The sequence below is a fragment of the Piliocolobus tephrosceles genome, chromosome 1, assembly GCF_002776525.5.
Source record: "Piliocolobus tephrosceles isolate RC106 chromosome 1, ASM277652v3, whole genome shotgun sequence".
Taxonomy (NCBI): Eukaryota; Metazoa; Chordata; class Mammalia; order Primates; family Cercopithecidae; genus Piliocolobus; species Piliocolobus tephrosceles.
The window spans coordinates 218378400-218401694 of record NC_045434.1 but is presented as its reverse complement, the minus strand read 5'-3'; the positions used below and the strand labels follow the sequence as shown (position 1 = coordinate 218401694).

The 23295-nt window shown below is 61.5% G+C and overlaps 1 protein-coding gene across 1 annotated transcript in view; it reads right to left on the bottom strand.

The window, feature by feature from the left end:
- Positions 1–23295, bottom strand: part of LOC111544593 (multiple epidermal growth factor-like domains protein 6) — a 131922-nt gene that overhangs the window by 83793 nt on the left and 24834 nt on the right. Inside the window, exon 4 of the mRNA XM_031936258.1 lies at positions 17958–18062. Coding sequence (XP_031792118.1) covers positions 17958–18062 — 105 coding nt within the window. The remainder of the gene's footprint in view (positions 1–17957; positions 18063–23295) is intronic.

Here is a 23295-nt window from a genome sequence, read left to right as displayed (position 1 = left end):
ATTCACCCCTTCCTCCCTCCTTCCCCATCCCTGGCACCCCCTCATCTCTGCTGTCTCCGCGCCGTGGCCTTTCCCAGCAGTGTGTGGCCTTAGACTGCTGTCCTCACTTAGCAATTTGCACTGAGGGGCTGAGAGGCTCCCCTGTTCTCCAAGAGGAAAGCCCCGTAGGCAGGGAAAGGCTCTGGGGTCCGAGGTTCCTTCCCAGGCTTGGGGGAGGCTGGGTGCCATCAACCCCTCCCCATCTGTGGTTTCCAGGGCAACCCTGGAAACCAAGAGTGGGTCGCCTAGAAACGGTCAGACAGGCCCCACCCACTCTGGATTTCCAGGGTCACCCGGCAGTCCCCTCTGGCAGCCACCGGAGCAGCCAGGAACAGCCTCAGGGGTTGGCCGCAAGGGGGTTGCTGGGCTGTTCCCCCAGGTCTCTACAGGAAGGGGGTGCTGGGCTCTACCCCCAGGGGCCTCTACTACCCTCTGGCACACATCCAGCTAGTGCCCCAGGGGCTTCGGAGGGCATGGTCAGCTCTAGGCCCTTCTGTACTCCCAGAGCCAGGCACACAGGAGTCTCTGGGTCACATGAAGCGGAAGGTTCTCCCCCAAGTCTGCCCTGGTCTCTGGCAGGAGATGCTACGAGGGGAAAGGACCCGCTGGCGGGAGAGACGGCCTTTCCAAGGCGAGACGGCGCGGCAGGTCGAGCGGAGGCTGCACGCAGGCCTGAGGCTGATGAAAGGGGGAGATGCAGGCTTTGAGCTGGGCTCCAGGGAATGGGCAAGGGAGGGCGCCTCACACTCAACTGAGGAGCAAGGGCTACGGGGGACCCAGAGCCTCCTGTCCAGCCAGGAGCCCCCAGGGGACCCGAGCTGGAGAGGGACTCAGCCATCTGGAAGGGCCAGCAAGTTGGCAACGGGAGGCCCTGAAGGTTCCCATGCAGGACCCCAGGGTGAAGAAGTCAGTAACACTGTTTCCAGAAGTGGGGTCACCCCGCAGGACCAGAAGGACCCCATCACCTCCTGCCATCAGCCCAGGTCCCAGCGCCCCCACCGTCACTGCTGGTGGAGAGGCCGTTTCTGCAGACTCCCGGCCTGGATGGCTGGGGACCATGCACCCCGCAGGGACGGAGTCACAGGCCCGGGGGAGCTTGTGGGAGGCCCAGGAGCCAGGGTCTGGATTCAAAGTCAGGTGCGGCTGATGACAAAGACTGTTCCTGCCCACACCCCGGGTGTGCCCTAGGAAACCTGCCTCTTCCAGAAACGCAGAAGCAGCAACAGGAAACACGGGGTGGGGTGGCGGGTAGGGTGAGGGGGGCACACAGCAGGGAAGCCAGTCCTGCCAGCCCCGTCTGACTTCGCCCTCCTGACTTCCGACAGTTTCTCTGCTTACTCTGAAGTTACCAGGTTTGTCCTGTTTCTACAAACCAGCCTCCAAAACGTGGGAGGGGGCTTTTCTTTCCCCTTTGTTTCCCAGAAAACGAGACAAAATGTCAAAGGCTGGGAAGGAAGCCAAGAACATTCCTTGGTTCCCCCAAAGATCCAGGTCTTCACTCCCCTCCACGGCTGAGTTCCCGGGACGTTTCATTCTTTGGCAGTGCTGGTGGGAGGCCAGCGCCATGTCTAGCGGCTGCCCCAAAGCAGAGGTAAGGGGTAGGGGTAGGGGGCTGGTGTGGGCGAGCCAGGCAGGCTCCCCGCCCTCTCCTCTGTGTGTCTCTCAGACACGCTCTATTTCCGTGTCTCTGTCTTTGTGTCTCTCTCAATGTCTGTCTCTGCCTCTGGGTCTCTCTGTCCTTTCTGTGTGTCTCTATTTCTCTGTGTATTTGTCTCTTTTTCTCTGTCTCTATCTCTTTCTGTCTCTCTGTATCTCTTTGTCTTTTTCTCTTTGTCTCTTTTCATCCCGGTCTCTCACTGTGTCTCTGTCTCTCGCTGTCTCTCAATATCTGTTTCTCTGTGTCTCTGAGGTCTTTGTGTCTCTCTGTCTCTCTTTGTGTCTCCCTCTCTGTTTTTGTCTCTCCCCCAAGGGCACTGATTTCTGACTCACATGGGGTCCACCCAGACCCCCAAACCCTCACATAGTTAATACCCACAGGAAGAACCCAGAGGCTTCGAGGGCCCGGCCCCAGGCGTCCCCCTCAGTGTCCCCCTCAGTCTGGACACAGGCTGTGACACTCCCAGCACCTCTGGCTCAGCCTCTGAGTGCAGAGCAGGAAGAATCAGAATCCGGGGCTCAGCACTTTTCTATTATTTCCTTAAGCAGAGCTCAGACCCCTGCAGGGGTGGGCTGGAGTCTCGCTGGGAACCCCCAGGTCGGAGAGCCATCACCAGGCTGGACCAGCCGAACCCTCACATCTCTCCTGTCTGAAACAAAGGGTTGGACAGGCTTGAGCCTCTGTTGGTCAAGCACCTACAGAGCAGCCCCTCAACCAGACCACCCTGTCCAGCACTCGAGGCCGGGCAGCAACACCTCCTCTGGGCCAGCTCCGGACAGGACCTTGGTGACAGTGGAGGTGAGGACCTTGCGGGGCCAGCCCCTCTGTGCACCCACCCCCAGGAAGGATGGTGGGCTGTCCTCAGGAGCCCCCAGGCCATGGCTGGAGAAGGCTTTGAGGCATCTCCCTGCCCACTGAGGCAGCCCCCGTCCTGAACTGCTGCCATCCCCTTGCTGGTGCTGCCCACGCCCCTTCTTGGTCCAGTAAGGGTCCCTCCCTGGAGGCTGCCTGCTCTATTGAGCAGCCCTGCCCCCTACCACCTATGTGCAAGCCTAGCACCGGCCCCTCACAGTGAGTCACACGCGTCGCACCTGCACCTTGTGGGTGGCCTGTCCCACCTGCCCAAACCTTCATGAAGACCATCGTTTCCCAGGATCCAAGCCTGTCTCCCTGTCACTCACGTATGGCCATGAGGCTGGGCACTGCAGGCCCCAGAGTCAAGCCCCATGCCTGGCACCTACAGCACCCCAGATGTCTGGGCTTGGTGGACAGAGCCTCCCGCTACCCAGAGCACCTGCCCTGTCCGAGGACCAGGCCATGCCCCAGCTACAGGTCTGTCCCCTCTTTGTACCTGGAGTCATAGCTTGGGCAGGGGGTGTCTGCCTCCCCACTGGACTGTAGGTCCCTGAAAACGGGCCATGCCCGCTCAGCCGCCAGGGTTTGGCCAGCCCCCAATCATGCCTGGCACCCGGGAAAGGCCAGCAGACATTTTGGAGGAATGCACTTTGCTGACGGGACATGCAGTGAGGAATCCGTCACTCATGAGCTGGGTTTGGCGTCAGTTCTATGTTTTTCTGCAAAGAGTCCCCCTCCAGCTCCCCAGACATCCCCAAGAAAGAGAGACGAGGCTGATGTTGTTTGAATTAAGGAGGCCCTGCAGCCAGCAAGTCCTGCTCCCATTCTACAGATGGGAACACTGAGACGGAGAGGCTGGCACAGACACCCCGACTGTGGGAGGCACAGGCCATGTGGTGTCTGCGCATCTGGGGAGGGAAGTCTGACCTGCCAGGTGACCTGAAAGGCCAGAACCCGCCACTTCCCAAGGCCATGGCAAAACCCTGCGACCTGAGGGCACTTGTCCTGCCAGGCCAGCCCCTCCTGGGCAAAGGCACAAACAGCAACTGCGTGTTGTAAGGGATAATTGGAAGGACAGTCGAGTAAGGAAAGAGGCCAGCAGACCCACGTTCGGGCAAGCTGATTTATTGTAAATCCTGCCAGGCTACCTCCTGGCAAAAGCAGAGGAGGCAGCTCCACTTACAGACTACGGCCGGGCTTTACAGGGCGAGGAACTGGGTCAGGGTTGGGGAGCTGAGCTGGGGGTGCAGGTGTTTTGACCACATCCTAGAGACTTTTTTTTGCCAGCTTTGTTGTACGAGGTGAACGGATGTTAACCTCATCTTGTAACCGCCTGGACAAACAGTTACTGAAGGGGTCAGTGAAGGGGGGTTGTCTTTAGCCCTGGGGGAGCCGTGCAGAGGTCACAAAGGACTGCAGTGTAAGACCCATGGGAAGGGAGGGGGAACAGTCTGGCCGGGGTGACCCTAACACTCCTGTTCGCTCCCTCACACCTACTGGAGCCCAAGCTTCCCCTCCCTCCGCTCTCCTGTGCCCAGCTCCAGCCTCCTCTCCCCACTGTGCTGGTCTAAGGTTGCCCTGGCCACCAGCCCAGCCCTGACACAAACCACCATCTCCCCTGGTGGCCGCACAACCTCCTCACTGGGCCGCCTTCCTCGACCTCCAACGGCCAGAGGGAGCTCCCCAAGGCAGGGGACTGGCCCCCACTCCCTTAAAACCCTCAGCCATGCAACAGGGGTGAGGGTCTCGCCGGACAAACCCACCCTGCACCAGGCTCGTCAGGACCCGGGAATGGGCCCCCTGCACCCCCATCCAGGCCCGCCCGGGTCCTCACACAGACAGACCTCCCCTCCTGTGAGGCCCCGACATCCTCACTACCACGGCCCCACTCCGGCCAAGGCCCCGTATCCTGACATTCTCCACGGCAGGCACCACGGCTGAACTACCACCTTTCCTTCCAATTCCATCCCGGCACCGGGACACGGGCCCAGGAGGGCAGGGGTTTTGCCGGACTGGCTGGTGGGTTCCCAGCACGGGCCTGGCACGCAGTGGGGTCCAGCGATGGACACATGAATGAAGCCCCCTAGGTACCCCCTTCTTGCCCTGGAACCCCCTGCCTGGGTCTCATCCTCTCTCCCACTGTGTCCCCGAGGCTTGGGCAGTTGGGCGTCCCCAGGCACCTCTTTGTTTATCAGACATGGCACTGAGATGGCAATGGCAGTGGGTGAGAAAACGCACGTGCAGAGCCCATCCTCAGACCTCCCTCTGCCCCGGACTTCACCAAGTTCCTCCAAGCTGGACCTTAAACCCCCAGGGTCCCTGCGCCTGCTCTGGCCTCTCATGGCCACCAGGGGGTGCCAGCGCCCCGCCCTGCCCACATGGCGAGAAGGGAGGTGGGGACTCCTCCTCTGCCGAAGGCCCCTTCCAGGAGGGGTCCAGGGAACAGGACCAGGAGCCTATCAGTGCCTGGCTTGGGAGAAGGATGCTTCGTGTGGGGCTGCCTGGCCTGGCCCTGGACGGTCCCCATGGTGGGACTTGCGGCACAGCACCAGGGTGCCCGGTGTCCAGGAACCTCCTGAATTGCCCAGTTAAACAGAGTGGCACGGGGCTGTCCAGGCTTCCCTGCCCCAGGGGTTCAGGGGCCTGTGTATGCCAAAGCACACCGCAGTTTCCCAGGAGGGCAGAGGACCCCCAAGTGGAGGTGGCCACGTCACCAAGAACAGCAGTGTGTGTGGACGTCTGGGTGCCTTCCAACTCTGCTCCAGCCACACTCGGCATTCCATCCAGGGCAGGCACTGTGGACCCTGACACCCAGCAGCACAGGGACCCCGTGGGGTGCAGTGGGGATCCAGCCTCCTCCTCCCTGAGACCACAGGGTCAGCCGCTGTAGGACCTGCCGTGGACCACTACCCTGCAGGTTCATACAGCCCTGATCCCACCACAGTGGGTGACCTCCCCCGACGCTCCCAGCAGAGAAGACATTGGCCTGTGAGGCTGACCTGGGTAGCAGACTCCCGAGGCCAGCACTGGCTCGAGACTTTAGGAGGCTGTCAGCACCTCAGACACCTCCTTCTCCTGCAGTCACTGTCCTGTTCTTGGCCAGCCTGGCCTGAGTGATGCTGCCCAGGCCCCCAGCTTGACCGGGCCAGAGGGCCAGGCCCTGCTCTGGAATGCCTGGGGCAGCCAAGTCAGAGAACAGATTCCAGAAGCACACAGCCCCTCGCTTGCAGAGCCTCATTCATTACTCCGTGGGAAGGGGGGCATGGGCACCGCCCCAGGAATCTTGAAAACGGGCAATCAGCAGAGGTCCTGGCATCTGCCTCCCTGAACAGGGTTGGCACTGGGCCGCCAGCGCTCAGGCAGGGTGGGCACAGGACACCGGCCAACCTGGGACCCACTTTGGTGGCCAGGCCAAGAACCGAGCTGCTCACAGGCTGCTGTGGAAGACCTGGGTGTTCCCTTGCTGGAAGGAGCCCCGCAGGGCCAGCAAGCCCCACCTGTGTCTGGGCAGCGTCACAAGCAGACCCCAAGACCAGCTGCTCGGCCCATCAGAGGGACCCCGGGGTCCTTCCCCCAAAACACTCCATGCTATGAGCCCCCCAGCACCCCATCAAACAGCTGGAAATGGCTGGGGCTGCAGAAGTCACAGAGCCCAGGTCAGCTGCCCAGGCACACGAGGGCACGCCCTAGGGGGGCTTTGCAGGGCTCCCAGGAGACACCTGGGCTGGCTGGGTCCTCGGTGCTGCAAAGCAGTGGCCCCCAGAGCTCACCCAGACTCAGGAGGCAGTGGCGTCTCTCTCCTCCAGCCTCAAAAACAACCGGGTGATAGACCGAGCATGTCCTGTGGAGTGCCCGTCTGAGTCTCACCACGGCCCCTTACAGCGGCCCTCACTACCACACCTGGATTCCCAGGGAGGAAACTGAGACACAGCAATGCCGTCCTGGCCAGGTGTAGCGCCCAAACCCACCAGGGCCCCACACCCCAGCGGCAGGGGCACTTGGGGCCTGCTGCTGCCCCGTGGTGGCCAGAAGGGCCCCAGCCCTGGTCACACGGTGCTGGCAGATGGGCAATGCCGCACCTGCCCTGCCAGAGTGCTAGAGACAAAGATGTGAGCAGGAGCCAGGACACAGGGCGAGACGGAGTCCCGGACCCTCCCAGGGATGCAGTGGACACGGGCAGAGCCTGGACATGCTTCCAATCCCTTCCTACCCGCCAGGGCTCACCTAGCCCAGACCTGCCCCTGAGGCCACAGCTCCAGGAGGCCTAGGCTCTGCCTCCTCGCCTCTCCTGGGACCCTCCCCTCCCCACAAAGGCCCCTGTCTCAGGCATAGCTCCCCAAAGCGGGGCTCTCAGTGGACTGGCACTGCCAGATGTCAGGCAGGGCCTGCGGACCCTGCGTGTTTATTGACTGCACGTGGACTGCGTGTGGCAGGGACCCCTCCTGCACCCCCAGCATGGACATGGCCCCTCCGAGGCTCTCCCAGGACAAGCCACCTGCCAGCCAGCACTGCGCAGCCCTGCAGGGGGAGGCTCTGACCACAGGTCCCGGTTGCCGGGGACACGGCCAGCCTGGCCCAGCTCCTTGGCCATCACACCATGGGCCCTTGGTCCTTACGAGCACCTGCGACACAGCGTCACCCTGCAGGCTGGGAGGCTGCAGGGACCTCGAAGGAGACAGCCCTCCACCGACCTGCCCTCCGGGACCTGGTGCAGGCAGGACAGGCCTGTGTTTCTATGACACCTTCATGGCAGGACCTCGATGTAAGAGCCCCTCCCCTCTTTCCTCCCTTAGGAGGCTGAGACCTGCCAGGAGCCCAGAAACCAGCCTTGGGCTCCCCTAGGCTGCTGCCCACCACCCTGGACCCTTCATTCCCAAGGGTCTCACAGGCACTGCCAGGCTGTGGGACAGGCCCAGCCACGGGGCCCAGCTGGTGAGGAGGCAGAACCCGCCCCAAAAACGCCTGAGAGGCCCGTGCAGGATCGCCTGCAGGAACTGCCCAGGAATTTGCACCCAGTCTCCTCCGCAGCTCAGCCACAGGCTGCAATGTGACTCGTCAACATGTCTACCGCAGCCAGGCCTGGGGTGCAGAGGCTCCCAGAGATTCCTGGAGTGATGATGGGTTACAGTGTGCAGGACCTGCCATGAACGTGTCATAGACACACGGGGCCTCAGCCCTCAGTGCACCCACTCTGTGCTTGGGGAAAAACCAAGGCCCCTGAGGGCTCCGGCCTCCAGGAACATGGCAGGGGCATGAGGACTTCAGTGGTGGTCCTACACCCCCCATGGGGCCCAGGGAGGCCACCCCTTTGGCTACAGCAGGACAGTAAGGCTCAGGCAGCAGCTCAGCCCGGCAGGCTCCTCAGGAATCCCAGCACGCAACCACTTTCTTCAGGACGGGGACCCATCACCTGCACCCCAAGCAGCTCTCCCCAGCGCTCAGGCTGAGAGCCCCCAAATGCAAGGACACCCACACGCCGTCTCCTGCCTGGCCTCTTCGAGCCACCTCTGTTGCCCCCATGCCCTGCCCTGGATGCCAGCCAGTACCCTGTGATCTTGCCAGCCAGCCCTTCAGCCCCTCCTGACGGTGGGTTTCTCCACATCAGCAGGATGGGCCGTGAGCACCGCAGGGGACACCTGTGTCCTCTGCACTTCACAGAAGCCCTGTGGGTGGGGTTTGCCCGTCTGCTGCCTCCACCAGCCAAATACAGCCTGAGCCCGCAAGGGCCTGCAGAGCGTATTCACAGGGTGTAGGTCTGCACCCCAGCTCCACGCAGCTTGGCCCAGCCTCTCCACCCAGAAGAGAACATGCCAAACCCTCAGTGTGGCCCATGAGAGCTGTCAGGCTGGGCACCCAGCTTCCAGGTGAGTGGGCACAGCCTGGCTTCACTCAGCTGGCAGCTGCCCGGTATGGGTCTGCCAGAGGCCAGGGCACAACCCACAGCCCCAGACACTCCGGGAGGGAGCTCCTGCAGGCAACTCCATCCGCCAAAGCCACCTGCAGCCCACCCCGAGACACCCCCAACACCAGCCTCCTGTTCAAGTGGGGGAAACAGAAGCTCCTTCAAAGATGCAGGACCCAAAGAGGCAGGGACAGTCTCTGGGATCCAGCGCAGGGCACCCAGGCCACACCAGTGCCCAGACACCACCCAGCTGCCCCTCAGCCGGGGCCCCCAAAGGACCTAAGCCTTGCCCTGGACAGGTGGTCAAGGGGCAAAGGCCAATACCAAGTCCATCACTGACTCCAAGCAACTCAAGAACTGCCAGGGGCTCAGTATCCCCATCTGTGAAATGGAACAGGCACAGCCCCACACCCAGATGCTGCGGCCAGCCCCAGTGCTGCCCTGAAGTCCAGGGGATCTGGATGGGACAGGATGGCTGAGGCAGGGAGCAGGGGACTCAAAGGATCCCGGAGGCTGAAGGTCCCTGATGCACCCAGCTGGTGGGAAGAGCTGTCCAAGAAGACCACCCAGGAGACCGGGGGGCCACAGGGTCTCCAGTCTGCGGCAGGCACAGGGAGCCAAGAGGTCTGATCATCCTCTGAACAGTGTCAGAGTGGCCTGCCACTGGGCTCAGCAGCTGTCTGGACAGCCGTCCGTGCTATAGGCAGGGAGACTTGAGGTGCCTACTCACCAGGCAGCACAGGAGCAGTGGGGGGAGCCCACAGAGCCCCCTGCCCTGCAGTGCCTGGGAGGGTCTGCCTCTTAATGTCTCCTGCTGTAATTATGACATTAAAAGACCACCCTGTCTGTGAAACCAGCCTGGGAGAGGCCACTCAGTCCCATTTTGCACAGAGCCAAGGCCAGGGACGATAGCGTTATCCCAGGATAAAGACAGAGGCCCTTTTGTGGGTGGCAGGGGGTGGGAAGAGCAAACCTGGTAATTAAACAGTTCACTGGGCAAACAGGAATCCCCTGCCCAGAGTCAGCCCTTTGAAAGACAGGCTGGATTCTGCAGGCGGTCTCAGTCTCCCCAGCTGTCCTGTCCAGGAGGTGGCCCGGCCTGAGCATAGCAAGATGGTCCTGGAGGGGCCACACCTGTACCAGCCAACTGTCACACAGGGACTGAGGCCAGAGAAGCCAAAGTCAGGCACCTGCCCCACCCACTCAACCCCATGCAGGCAGAAGGGGCAGCCCGGCAGGCACTGGCTCTCACAGGGAAGCGGGACTCGGGATTTCCAGGGGCTCAGTGCAGTTAAAGGGGTGTGGAAAAGCAGGAGGCCACAGGGAAAGGATATCCAGGCGGGCCGCTGGTCATGGGGTTTTCTGATTACCCAGAAACTAGGCAGAGCTCCTTAAAGCCTGGGACCTGAGAGCGGCCAGACAGGGCGAGAGTCAAGGAGGCATCTTCCGGCCCAGGTGCCAGGTACTCTGTCTACCCACCGGGGCGCACCTGCTCCAGCCCTGCCCAGCGGACGACCCCTGCACCACCAACCTCACCTCCAAGAAAGACCATGCGGGCCTGGGAATGAGAGGACAGGAGGCTGCCCCTGCGCCAGGCCCTCACTGCCTGCAGTGTGTGAAGCCCACAACTGGCCTGGCAGTAGCTTATCCTGCCCCCTCCACCGCCCAGCCTGGTACCAGGCACCGAGCCTGCCCAGGAGGCTAGTCATCCCCCCATTCACACGGCAGAGGCTCAGCCCTCCCTCCAGCCATCCCCAGGGCCACCCAGTCTCCGCCCTCCACCAATCCCCAGGGACAGGGCCCCAGGGAGGCTGTGACACACGGGGACACACACACCACAGCCCTGCCTCCCACTCAGCCGGCTCAGCACCGGCTTGTCTTCATGGTCGACACCTCCATATTCCTCGGGGGCCTCCAGGGACCCCATTAACTGTGGGCACAGGCATCCATCAGCCTGGGGAGCAGGACACAGAGAGAGGGTCTGGGGGACCAGGGGCGGCCCTGGGCTATCCCACAGAGAGAGGACCGCCATGGCCGGCGGCTGGGTTTGCTGATGGCCCAGAAACCAGAGTGCTCCTCCAAGCCTGGAACCCAGGGCAGCCACAGGCAGGGCAGGCAGGGCGGGCATCAGTGAGGCATCTCCCGGCCCAGCGGTCCGGTGTCCGGTGCTCAAAGGACACGACCCCACCATGGAAGCCAGAAGCCTGGTCTTGCTCTCAGAGGACTCCCACTCCTGAGCACAGAGAGCAGGAAAACACCGAGACCAAGGCCAGCCTGCCCCTAAGACCAGAGAGCAAGGTTCCTGGCTGAGGAGGTCCCCCCAGACAGGCTGGGTTCTCTCCAAGGATGCTGGGTCCTCCCTGCCCCAAAGGCCAGGGAGCAAGGTTCCTGGGTGAGGGGGTCTCCCCAGACACGCTGGGTCTGCCCCAAGGGTGCTGGATCCTCCCCCAAAGTGTGCTGGGTCCTTCCTGCCTATGCTGGGTCGTTTCCTGGTATGCTGGTCCTTCCTGGGTGTGCTGGGTCCTTCCTGGTGTGCTGGGTCCTCCTGGGTGTGCTGGCTCCTTCCTGGTGTGCTGGGTCCTGCTGGGTGTGCTGAGTCCTGCCAGGTGTGCTGGGTCCTGCCAGGTGTGCTGAGTCCTGCCAGGTGTGCTGGGTCCTGCTAGGTGTGCTGGGTTCTCCTGGGTGTGCTGGGTCCTCCTGGGTGTGCTTGGTCCTTCCTGGTGTGCTGAGTCCTGCCAGGTGTGCTGGTCCTTCCTAGGTGTGCTGGGTCCTTCCTGGGTGTCCTGAGTTCTCCTCAGGTGTGCTGGGTCCTCCTGGGTGTGCTGAGTCCTGCCAGGTGTGCTGGGTCCTTCTGGGTGTCCTGAGTGCTTTCCAGGTGTGCTGGGTCCTCCTGGGTGTGCTGGGTCCTCCTGGGTGTGCTGGGTCCTTCCTTCCCAGATTGTCAGGCACACAGCAGGTACTGGGAGCACCTGCCAGCCAGCCCTGGGCAGGCTCTATCTTGCCAAGGGAGGCCAAGGACCCTCTAGAAGCCTGGCTGACCCTTCTCTTGGTCCCTGCCTGGGTGTGCTGGGTCCTCCCTGGTGTGCTGGGTCCTCCCGGGTATACTGGGTTCTCCTTGGTGTGCTGGGTCCTCCTCAGTGTGCTGGGTCCTCACAGGTGTGCTGGGTCCTTCCTGGGTGTGCTGCGTTCTCCCAAGTATGCTGAGTTCTCCTTGGGTGTGCTGGGTCCTCCCTGGTGGGCTGGATCCTTCCTGGGTGTGCTGGGTCCTCCTGTGTGTGCTGGGTCCTTCCTGTGTGTGCTGGGTCCTTCCTGGGTGTGCTGCGTTCTCCCAAGCATGCTGAGTTCTCCTTGGGTGTGCTGGGTCCTCCCTGGTGGGCTGGGTTCCCTCAGGTGTGCTAGGTCCTCCCTGGTATGCTGGGTCCTCCTGTGTGGGCTGGGTTCTCCTCAGCTGTGCTGGGTCCTCCCTGCTGTGCTGGGTTCCCCCAGGTTTGCTGGGTCCTCCGGGTGTGCTGGATCCCCCCGCCAGGTAACCCCTAGTCCTCCCAGGGCATGCTAGGATCATTTCTCACACCAGACACAAAAAGCCTCCCCCAGGGTGGCCTCCTGCCTAAGCCAGCTCCAGGCCCAGATGGAAACCTTCTGCCTGGCCGCACCTAAAGGTAAGCATGGGAAACTGCAGGGAGCCTGGAACCACAGCCCAGGACCAGGGTCAAGTTAACCCAAGGCCACATCCACAGGACAAAGACGAGATGCCTCCCCAGGAATCAGCCCAGGCTGGGGCTGCTGCAGGCTGCAGGCCTCTGGACAGGGTCCCATGGCAGGGAGCACGACCAGAGACTGCCCCAGCCCCAGCCCCAGCCCCAGCTCCAGCCAGGCCGTGCACAACATGGAGAGAGGCCGTGAAAAGAACATGCCTGCCCCAGAGCCCACCCTTCCAGGAGCCCCTTCCCCCCCTCCCACCACTCCCTGGGGCGCAGAGTCCGAGGCCAGCAGCGGCATCTCCCAGGCCTGGCCGTGGCTGGTCGCCAAGAGCAGCCCTGGGTGGTGTCTGGAGCTCGGGCGAGGGGTCAGACTCCCGCCCTCAGACAGTGGGCAGCATTGAAGGGCTGCGGGGACGGCTGCTTTCTCCTCATTAATCAATGATCCCAGTTTAGAAAGTCGCCCTGAGCCAACGCCAAGGGCTAAACAGGCTCAGGACCCCACCCAGCCCGGGCCACCCCAGCTTCTCCAGGGCTCTGCTTCCTGGAATAGCCTCAGGACCCCACCAGCTGCCAGAGCCACCTCCAGCCCACACCCGAGAAGCCCCCACTGAGGGCCTCCTGTCCAAGGCAGGGAAACTGAGGTTCCTTCAAAGGAGCAGGACTCAGAGTGGGCCTGGATGCTGAGGCTCCAGGCAGGACCACTGACGTCTCTCCCGGCTTGGCAGGCACACAGCAGGTACCTGGGAGCCTCACCTGCCAGCCAGCCCCCAGCAACGCCTGGCTCCATCTCACCGAGAGAGGCCGAGGACCCTCTAGAAGCTTGGCTGATGCGTCCCTCGTTCCCTACCCTGTACCTCAGGGCCAAAATGACTTTCTCCTCCACTATGCTCCTCAGCTCCTGTCTCTCTCCCGTCTGGAAACTTGTCCAGAACAAATTGCACCCCCCAACCCTTCCCCAGCCCACAGGTCCGCCTCCTCCAGGAAGTCCCTGAGGCAGCCAAGCCTCTGCTGGGCATCGCTGGAACCCTGAGCACTCACCTGGACCCAGGAGTGGGGGTGGCAACACTCTAGTGTGGTGGTGCCAGAGACCCGTCTGACCTGCCCCTTTGATGGGGGAAACTGAGGCCCAGAAGGGAATCAGAGCCAAAGGCATTGACTGATTGATGGATGGATTGATCGAGACAGGGTCTCGCTCTGTTGCCTAGGCTGGAGTCCAGTGGTACGATCGGGTGCAATCTTGGCTCACTGCGATCTCCACCTTCCAGGTTCAATCAATCCTCCTGCCTCAGCCTCCTGAGTAGCTGGGATTAGAGGCGCCCACCACCACGCCTGGCTAATTTTTGTATTTTGGTAGAGACGGGTTTCACCATGTTGCTCAGGCTGGCCTTGAACTCCTGGACTCAAGTGATACGCCTGCCTCAGCCTCCCAAAGTACTGGGATTACAGGTGTGAGCCACCACGCCTGGCCTGAGCCAAAGGTTCTTGAACCAAGAAAGTACCTAGAGGTGACCCAGGCCTCATTTCTCAGAGCCTGCCCTTGTCCCACGAGGTCAGCTGAGACCAGATCAAGCGATTAGTAGATTTGTAGAGATTTCTGTCACCTTGTGTGGTACAAAAGACATCTATTAGGAGGTCATTTGTCCTCAGCAACTTTTTCTTGCTGGTCTTTTCATCACAGATTCTGTGCCAAGCCCAGGTCACCAGTGGGTGTTAGGGAAGGGGTGGGGGCGTCCACCCACGCTTGCCAGAGCAGCACACACCGGTGGGACCCGGGTGCAAAGGCAGGACGAGGCCAGGTTTTTGGCTGTGAAGATTGTTCCTGGTTGGTCTGATGAAACTGATGCTCCGATGGGACCCCAAAGCCCTCCCAGGGACAGGGGAGGGGGTCTTTAGAGTCTCCCTCCCTCCTTTGCAGACCCACAGGGCAAGGATCCTGGCAGTCCTGGGGGGTCTTCCGAACCCTGGACCACTCCGGGAGACTCCACATGGCAGCTGGGTGCTCAGTGTCTAGTTAACCCAAGAGCCAGGGTATGAGTCCGTTTTCCAACCGCTGGTAAAGACACGCCCAAGACTGGGCCGTTTACAAAAGAAAGAGGTTCAATGGACGCACAGCTCCATGTGGCTGGGGAGGCCTCACAATCACGGCAGAAGTCAAGGAGGAGTAAGTCACGTCTTGCATGGATGGCAGCAGGCCGAGGGAGAGAGCTTGTGCGGGGAAACTCCCCCTTACAAAACCATCGGATCTCATGAGACTTACTCACTCTCACAAAAACAGCACGGGAAAGGCCTGCCCGCATGATTCAACCACCTCCCACGGGGTTCCTCCCACGACACGTGGGAATTACGGGAGATACAAGGTGAGACTTGGGTGGGGACACAGCCAAACCAGACCAGCTGGGGACAAAGTCTGCACCTGAGCCATCACAATGGTTGTCCCTGCCACGACCCCCGCTTCCCGACCCTTCTGCCAGGCCCACTCTGGGCCTCACCTATGTGGACTCACGCAACCTGCAAAAAACATTGCCAAATCTCCTCCCCGCTGAACAGAAGGGGGACCGGGGTCCAAGAGGTGGAGCGGTCACACAGGCACAGGCCTGGGAAATACCAAAGCCAGCCCTGGACAAAATGAGCGGCTGGCCCTGACTCTGACTGCACCAAGGCCTGCACTGGGCCGGGGAAGATTTCACTGCAGGCCCTGCCCCAGGCCAGGCCCTCCACCTTCGGGGCAGACAGGCCCGCTTTGTGCTCCCACAGCTCCCGCTGCTTCTGTGGAAGGGCTCTCAGGGCCTCGGGGAAACTGCTGCAAAGCACCCGTCTGCTGCACACCCGAGACTTGACCCTGTCTGGGCCAAGGAGGGAGAGCTGGGGCTGTGGGGAGCAGGAGGGCTCCTTCCCACCACTGCCCTCCGTAGCCGCCCAGAGTTCCTGCTCCCTCCCCGACTCTGTTGTTCAAATGAAATAATTTGGGGGAACCAGAAAATATGGCTTTTGTTTTCAAAACTGGAATCAATTATAATTGGGGGGTTAGTTAAATATTCCCAACTGTGTTTGAGCTCCAGGTCTGCAGTGTCCAGACCCAGAGTGGAGGAGGGACAGGAAGGTGATGGTGAGAGGTCTAGGTGGGAGCGCTAAGCACAGGGGCTACACCTGCAGGCAGCACCCCCTCACGCCTGGTCCTGCACACCTGGCCCTGCAAACCCGGCCTACACACTCAGCCCTGCACACTCCACCCTGCATGCCCAGCCCTGCACATTCCACCCCTGCACACCTGGCCCTGTACAATGCAACCCTGCAGGCCTGGCCCTGCACACCCAGCTCTACGCACTCCATCCTGAATGCCCAGGCCTGCATCATTCAGCCCCGCACGCTTCACCCTACACAGTTCGACCCGCATAATTCAGCCCTGTACCCTCGGCTTTGCACACCCAGCCTCCACACCCTCCCCTTCTTCCGAGAGAGAGTGACCAGGGAGGAGGCCAGGCAGCCAGCTTGTCAACTGCCCCTGTGACGGCCACATCTGCCCTAACTGGCTACTCTCCCAGGAGGCCCACTACCCAAGGGCCACAAGCCAGCCACAGGTAGGGACCCTGCTCCCCTCTTCTCCAAAGCAAATCTCAGCGGCTCCCCCAGGACCAAGGCTTGTCCCTGCAGCAGGTGGCAGCATGGCCAGAAGGGAGTACACGGCGCTCCCTCAGATACACCTGGCTCCAGCCCCAGCTAGGCCACTTGCGAGCTGAGCACCAGCAGCTGCCGGGTCTCCCCAACCTTGGTTTCCTCTTTTAGGAAGCAAATGAAGTGTGGAGTTGATGAGGTGACACAGGGAGAGAGTGGCTTGGAGCCAGGAGGGAGCTCCCGGCCTCCAGCCTCCCTGCTCTGCGGTGCATTCCCACGGTGGCCGGGGCACGGGGCTGCTGCTCTGAAGGCTGAACCTGGAGCCCAGGCGCCGTGAGGGTCTGTGACGCAGAAGTCAGAGCCAAGAGACTGGTGGGGCACAGGGCACCTGAGTGCACCCTGCCCCCACGAGACGCCGAGTTCCCCCACAGGGTGTGCAGCCCCCAGTGAGCCTCCTACAAACCCTGTGCCTGCTGGTGCCCCGGGGGCCGCATGTCAGGGTCTCATGGAGCAGGGGGCTCCGAGCAGGCTCCTGACAAAGATGAGGTGGGAGGAGGGGACTGACGGTGGGCAGGAGGCCAGCCCTGAGGGGGCAGGTCAGGTGTCCTCCATCCCCTCCCAGAGGACACGGCCAGGAAAGGCCACCCCCCAAGGCCACCTCCTCCTTGCCCTCCCCTAGGAACAGAGACCACAGGAGGCTCTGCTTGGCTGACCAGTGAGCCACAGCCCTGTCCCGGAAACCTCCCCAGTCAGCCCAGTCAGCCCTGGTATTTCCGTGTGAAACCGAAATGAAGCGGCGCACATCGCCAAAAGGTTAGACAAATGAGACGGAAAGGCCCTCGGGGCGTTTCTCAACTCCTACCTGTGGCCATCATTCCAGTTCCCAAGAGGCCAAACGTGACAGTCGGAGCCCACTCCATCCTGTGTGGAGCCCCATCTGCCCTCGGAGCTGGGACGGGTCACCCCTGCAGCCTGGATGTGGCAGGGCAGTGACAGGGCAGGGGACCCGGGGGGGCCCTTTCGTCCACACGAGACAGCCGGATCTCAGTCCACGGCCAGGGCAGCAGCCCTCCCAGCCGCCCAGCATCCAGGAAGCAGCAGGCACTCGCGGTGACACGGCAGGGGCCGTCCCAGCTAACAGGATATTCAATAAACCCTCCAGCGCCAACCGTCCACCTTTCCAACAATGACCAATGCCCCAGGCTGCTGGCACCCAGCTCGGAACTCTGGGGAGACCCAGCACCTCTTGAGAACCCCTCCTCAGCCCGGCCCCCAGCGGAACGTGGAGTGGGCAGGGGTGCCCTTCACAAACGTGGGGACCTCCTGATTCCTCTGATTTCCTCGAGTCTCCCCCTGCTGTCTGCCTGGGTGCCGGAGCATATCTCTCACTCTGCCCTGGCATCTGCCTGGCATGGAGCCCCAGTGGCCACCACACAAGCAGTCCCAAAGCCCCAGGGCCACCGGGAGTGTTTCATACCATTGGGACAGCTGTGGCTCAGGCTGCGTGAGGCTAGGCTGAAGAAACCCGGGACAGAGCAGGAAGCCACAGAGGAAGGGAAGACTCCCGCTTGCCGTGGCCCAGAGGAATCGGGACAAGGCTTTGCCGCTTTTCCCCGCATTGGCATGCACTTTTCTTCCCAGAAATCCCGTCACCCCGATGGCTTGCTTTCAGCCCATCCCCACTCCCTGCAAGCATCTCCCCACTGCCAGCTCTGCTTCAACCTGGTCTTTGGGGCCTGTGAGGGAATCCTGTCCAGGCTGTGCTGCGGTTACTCAACCAGTCGCCTCGGCTAGGACTCCGGGGTGTCCCCCATCTTTTAACACTGAGGACAACCACAGTTCGGCAAGGTGGCAGCACAGCTGGAGACCCTGGGACCTGGCCGCCCTCTGCCTTTCTAGGGGGCCAGCGTCCCCTTTTATAAACAACAGGGCTGGCGTGGTGGGCGCCGAGACGATATGCTTCAGCACCATCCACTGAGGGGGCTCTCTCGGGTCACCCTTCCCCTCAACACCCTCAGAGGGGCTGCAGGGAACTGGTGGAGGGATTGCAGAACATCCTCAGAAGAATGCCCGTTCACTCAAGGTGTGCCCTACACAGCTGTGCTGGGGACAGCCAGTGGCTGACACATCTCTGCCCCCGCCCACAGGCTGGCCATGACCAGCACCTTGGTGCCACAGGGGCTCCACTCACCATACTGACAGCGGGGTCCCTGGAAGCCGGAGGGACAGTGACACGGCTGGGCTGAGCCTGGCGCACAAGGGCCGCCGTGAAAACAGAAGCCGGCACTGCATTCAGCTGCGGAGGGAAGGAGAAAATCAGTGAGAGGGACAAGGATGGGCGAAGCAGAGGGAGGTGAGGCCTCAGGGTCTCTCGGGCAGGCAGCCCACCCAGCCTGCCAGGTCCCCAGCCCTGTTCTCTCTATCCTGGGTCACACATTGCCCAGCCACCAATGGTGGCTGCAGTGTCCCCCAACCCCCAGCCACGGCTGATTGCAGTTGGGGTTAGGCGGAACCCCTCTAGAGTGCACTAAAGCCCTAACTCACTTCACCTAGATGGGGAGGAGCCAAGGACATTTCCTGGGGAAGGTGCGCAGGGAGTGGGGGCTGGGGAGGGGTGGGAGGAGGGAAAGTGGGGTGCAGTGGGGAGGGGTGGGCTGCCCAGTGGTCAGCACTGCACAGCTACAAGGGCCGGCTGAGGACCCCCCTCAAGACCCTGATGGTAGAACCTACTAGGTTGGCCCCATTCCCAGGGAGGGGTGGCCCCGGCCTAGGCCAGTCGGACCCCAGGGAGGGGACGAGGTAAGGTCCTGGCAGGTGGGGAGCCAAGTGTTGACAGCAACTGCCCTGGGGCTCCCTGGGGAAAGCAAGGCCAGGGTGTGAGGGTGGAGGAGGCCACAGCTGGACCTGAGAGGCTAGGCGGGGGCTCTGGAGAGAGGGGGGTGCCATGCGGCTTGGCAGGCAGCCCCGTTACTGGCAGCCCTGTTACTGGCAGCCCCGTTACTGGCAGCCCCACACTGCCTCGCTGCCCCCTCCACAGCAGATGCCCTCCAGGCTGGACCAGGTGCCCCCTGGGGACTCCAGTACCAAGTTCCTTCACCAGGCAACCCCTACCCTGCACGTTACTACTCGGGAGGGCAGAGCCAAGGTGGCTCACCCCTGAGGGGTGCTCGCTGGGTGACTGCATGGTCAGGGCAGTGACCTGGGACCCCCTGCCCCACCCAGAGCCTGTGCGACCTGTGGGCTCAGTGAGTTTGTGTGTCACTCATGGCACCCCTGCCAGGAGTCGGGAGGGAAGCTCTAGCCAGGTGGGCCCTGTGGTGGCTGGACCAGGGCTCCCAGGATTCCCAGGCACAGGCCGGGTCAGCTGAGCGGAAGGACAGCCAGCCTCTCATCATCTAGGCAGCCCTGGACCAGGGGCTATGCCCGGTGGGGAAACCGAGGCTTAGAGACTTCATTACCTGGCCTGGACCACAGAGTGAGCCGTGACTGGCTCGGGCTTCAGGGCCTGTGTGGCCGTCCCATTTACAGATGTGCCCAAGGCCAGCACCCAAACCTGGACTTGGGATCAGGAGGACCGGGCCTGGGTCTGGGCTGGCACAGAGAAACACGGGTCCCTGTGAAAGCTTCTTCCTCCCACGCCTCCTGCAATCACGGCCACCACCGCTGCCCCGGGCATGGGGGCATCCCCTCCCCGCCTGGGCCCTCACGCGCATCTGACCACATCCAGGCCCCACCAGCCTCTTCCCTCCAGCCAAACACGTGCAGCCGGAGGATGTGTCCGAACTCCACAGGGTGGGGGCCGGGGGGCTGCAGGGAAGCCGGATGGAAGTTGCCATGAGCCTGGAAGCAGCCCAGGAAATTCCCCAGGGACAGGGGACCAGCCTGGGGCCCAGCAACAGGAAACATCCGTGTCCCAGGTGCGGAGGCCTGAAGCCTGCTGACACATGCAGCTGCAAGAGCAAACCAGCTGTGTTTAGTTCCCACCACGAAGGTTTCGGTTTTCCTTGTCCTGAAGGCCTCCAGCCCCAAACAGCCAAGACCAGTCACCCTTGGGTGGGGAGCAGGTGCTGGCCCGGAGTCTACCCCAGGACGCTGCCCTCCCCGGGCTCTGCTGAAGGATGGAAGGCAGGACCTGCCCGGATCTCTGAGCCCGAGGAAAAGCAGCCACTCACTGATTCCCCCTCCCACCCTGTTTCCCACCGGCTGGGCCCCACCCTCCTGTTCTCAGGGCCCCTCTCCTGGAGCCCATGCCCACCACCCTGTGTCCCTCCTCTAAACTCCACACCCTTCCCTCCCTCCCTGCTCTCCCAGGAAGCATCTGCCTAAATCTGAAACAAAGGGGAAAAGGAGTGTGCTTCTGAAAATCCCAGCCATAACCAGAGTCCCCGCTGCCCCGGCTGAAGACACCGTCTCTCAAGGCAGGCAGAGCTGACACTGCCGGCGAAAGGGGCGCACACGGACCCTACCACATGTGCACCCAGCAGGACACCAGGCCCGGGGCAGCCGCTGCCCTCTTCAGTATCCAGGACAGACATTAATCATTGGTCTCCATCCTGGACTAGAAAGAAGACACGGAGAGCAGTGATTAGCGTCTGTCCCAGGCTGGAAGAGCACGGCCACAAGATACTCCCTGAACCCTGGGCCAGTCACTCGGATGAGCACACAGCGAATCCTTCCAGCAGCTCACCTAGCGGCTCAGACCAGGGCTCTGGGAGATAGCACCGTACACACTGGATCATTCACCCGCATCCCGTTCAAAGCCAGTCCAGTTGGGTCCACCCTCAGGGTACCTTGAACACACCCACGTCTCTCCACCTCGTCTCCACCACGACACCTAGGCCACTGTCATCTCCTGCCCTCCGCAGACACCTCTTAGCTGGCCCCAGCTTCTCCTGCTCACTCAGTTTCCATTCTCTACCCCACTGCCATAGTGACTTTTTAGAACACAACTCAGATCTTGGTTCCCCGGTTGCAAAACCTTTCACTTGCTTTCCATTGGCTCGGCACAAAACCTGCGGTCCCCAGATCCTCCCTATCCGACCCCCGTCCAACTCCTGGCCTCCCCCCAGACTCAGCTCTCCCTGCTTGGGGTTCTCCCATGAACAAGCTGCTCTCTGCATGGACAACTCTTCTTTTCCCCAAATGTCACTTCCACAGGGAGGCTCCCTAAGCCCCGTCTCCAAATCAGGGCCCACAGCGCCCTGCTCTTGCCCCCTTTAGTGCCTCTCAACCATGATTAGGCATTCAGTTGCGGTGACAACTCACTTCCCCTGCCAGGCCCCGGGCTCCCTGAGAGCAGCCCTGAACTCCATCTTGATCACCGTCACCCACCCAGCTCCGACACGCAGGTGCGCTGGCAAGCTTGTTGATGAAGGAGTGAATGAAAGAACAAACCACCACATGGCCAGGCCAGCCGGGTGTGAGAGGGACCTGTGGATGCTCCTTGGGGAAAGGGAGGGCACAAGGGGATGGAGGAGGAGGGCTGCACAAGGCATTGCTCCCTCCCAAGGGGCGGAAAAACACCAGGAGGCCCTAAAACAAAGATTTTGCACAAAGCAGCGCTCCAAACCGAGCAGGTGCTTCTGGTAGACGTCCCCATGCCGTCCACATCCCCTCCCCACTGCAGCATGTGTTGACAATGCACAGCCACCTGACGATGCACAGCCACCTGCAGCAGCCCGGCCTCCAAAGCCGTCAAAGGCCACACCTCTCCCTCATTCAAAGAATGGGAACTGGCAGTGAGGACCGTGGCCATTTGCCGGCTGCCCAGCTTCCCAGGCGTCTGCTTTGGGGTGAAATTGGGCAGGTCTACCTCAAATTCCTAGACCAAAGGTTGGGAGGGCCCTTAGAGGCATCCGGGGTGCCTCCGGCACAGGATGGCAGGTTTGGGGAGTGCATGGCGGCATGTCCATGTCTGCAGCCTCTTTAACAACCCCCATTTTCTCACATTGAACTGAACCACAAGCAAACACCTCTTGCAGTGGCTGGAGCTCATTTCTGGAATCAGGTTAACTGTGGAAAGGGGACTGGATTCCCCTCCAGGGGCTCAGTTCCTGCAGGTGAAGACTTTGAGCCACTTCTCTGGAGCTGCCGCTTGGCCAGAGCCCTTGGCAACTTTTCTTCCTGTCCCTTGAACAACCCAGCCATCTTATGGGAAGTTGGGGTGACCACCAGGCGGCTCAAGCCTTCCTATCCTTCCTCGCCCACCACCCCAGCTCTCCAAAGATGATCGCTGGAGTAGGGGCAGTGCACCCAGGACCTTCCAGAAGGAGGAACTCTGGCTGCCACTAAGGATCACTCCGGACACTGGTGACTGGCACCACCTCTGTGCCTCATGGCCTGTGCTCCCCCTGCACTAGAGGGCAGGCCCACGTCCCCTCACCACGCACCAGCAGAGCCCTCCAGGGAACGGGGATGGAGCTGAGGATCAGGGACTCCTGCCCCTTCTGTTGAGGACACCGAGCAGTCTCCAGGCCTGCATCTGAGATGGTAACCACAGAATCCAGGGTAGGTCTCTGCCCCGAGCACCGGGGAGGCATGGGCGGGTGGTAAGGCCACTGCCCTCAGCACCTGCACAACCCCTGGATGGGGCATCTAGCCCGGAGATGCCTGGGGACTCTAAGGCATCACGGGGCTCCCCACACACCACCCTACAGGGCAGCTCTTATGCTGAAGAGGGAAAGAGAAGGAAGTTCTGGGCTAGATGTGAGGATGGAGCTGCAGCCATGAATGGGAGCGTGTGTAAGTGTGAGTGACACACATCCTGTGTGTGGATGTGACACAAGTCCTGTGTGTGGGTGTGAGGACACATGCCCTGTGTGTGGGTGTAACACATGTCCTGTGTGTGGGTGTGACATGTGTTCTGTGTGGGTGTGAGGACACATGTCCTGTGTGTGGGTGTGAGTGACATGTGTCCTGTGTGTGGGTGTGACACATGTACTCTGTGTGGGTGTGAGTGGCACATGCCCTGTGAGTGTGACATGTCCTGTGTACAGGTATGAGGACACAAGTCCTATGTGTGGGTGTGAAGACACATGTCCTGTGTGTGGAAGTGATGCATGTCCTGTGTGTCAGTGAGGACACATGTCCTCTGTGTGGGTATGAGTGACACATGTCCTGTGTGAAAGGACACATGTCCTGTGTGTGAGTGAGGACACATGTCCTGTGTGTGGGTGTGAGTGACACATGTCCTGTGGATGGGTGTGAGTGACACATGTCCTGTGTGTGAGGACATATGTCCTGTGTGTGGGTGTGACACATGTCCTGTATGTGAGGACACATGTCCTGTGTGTGTGTGTGAGGACACATGTCCTGTGTGTGGGTGTGAGGACACACGTTCTGTGTGTGGGTGTGACACATGTCTTGTGTGTGAGGACACACGTCCTGTGTGTGGGTGTGAGTGACACATCTCCTGTGTGTGAGGACACATGTCCTGTGTGTGGGTGTGACACGTCCTGCGTGTGAGGACACATGTCCTGTGTGTGGGTGTGACACATGTCCTGTGTGTGAGGACACATGTCCTGTGTGTG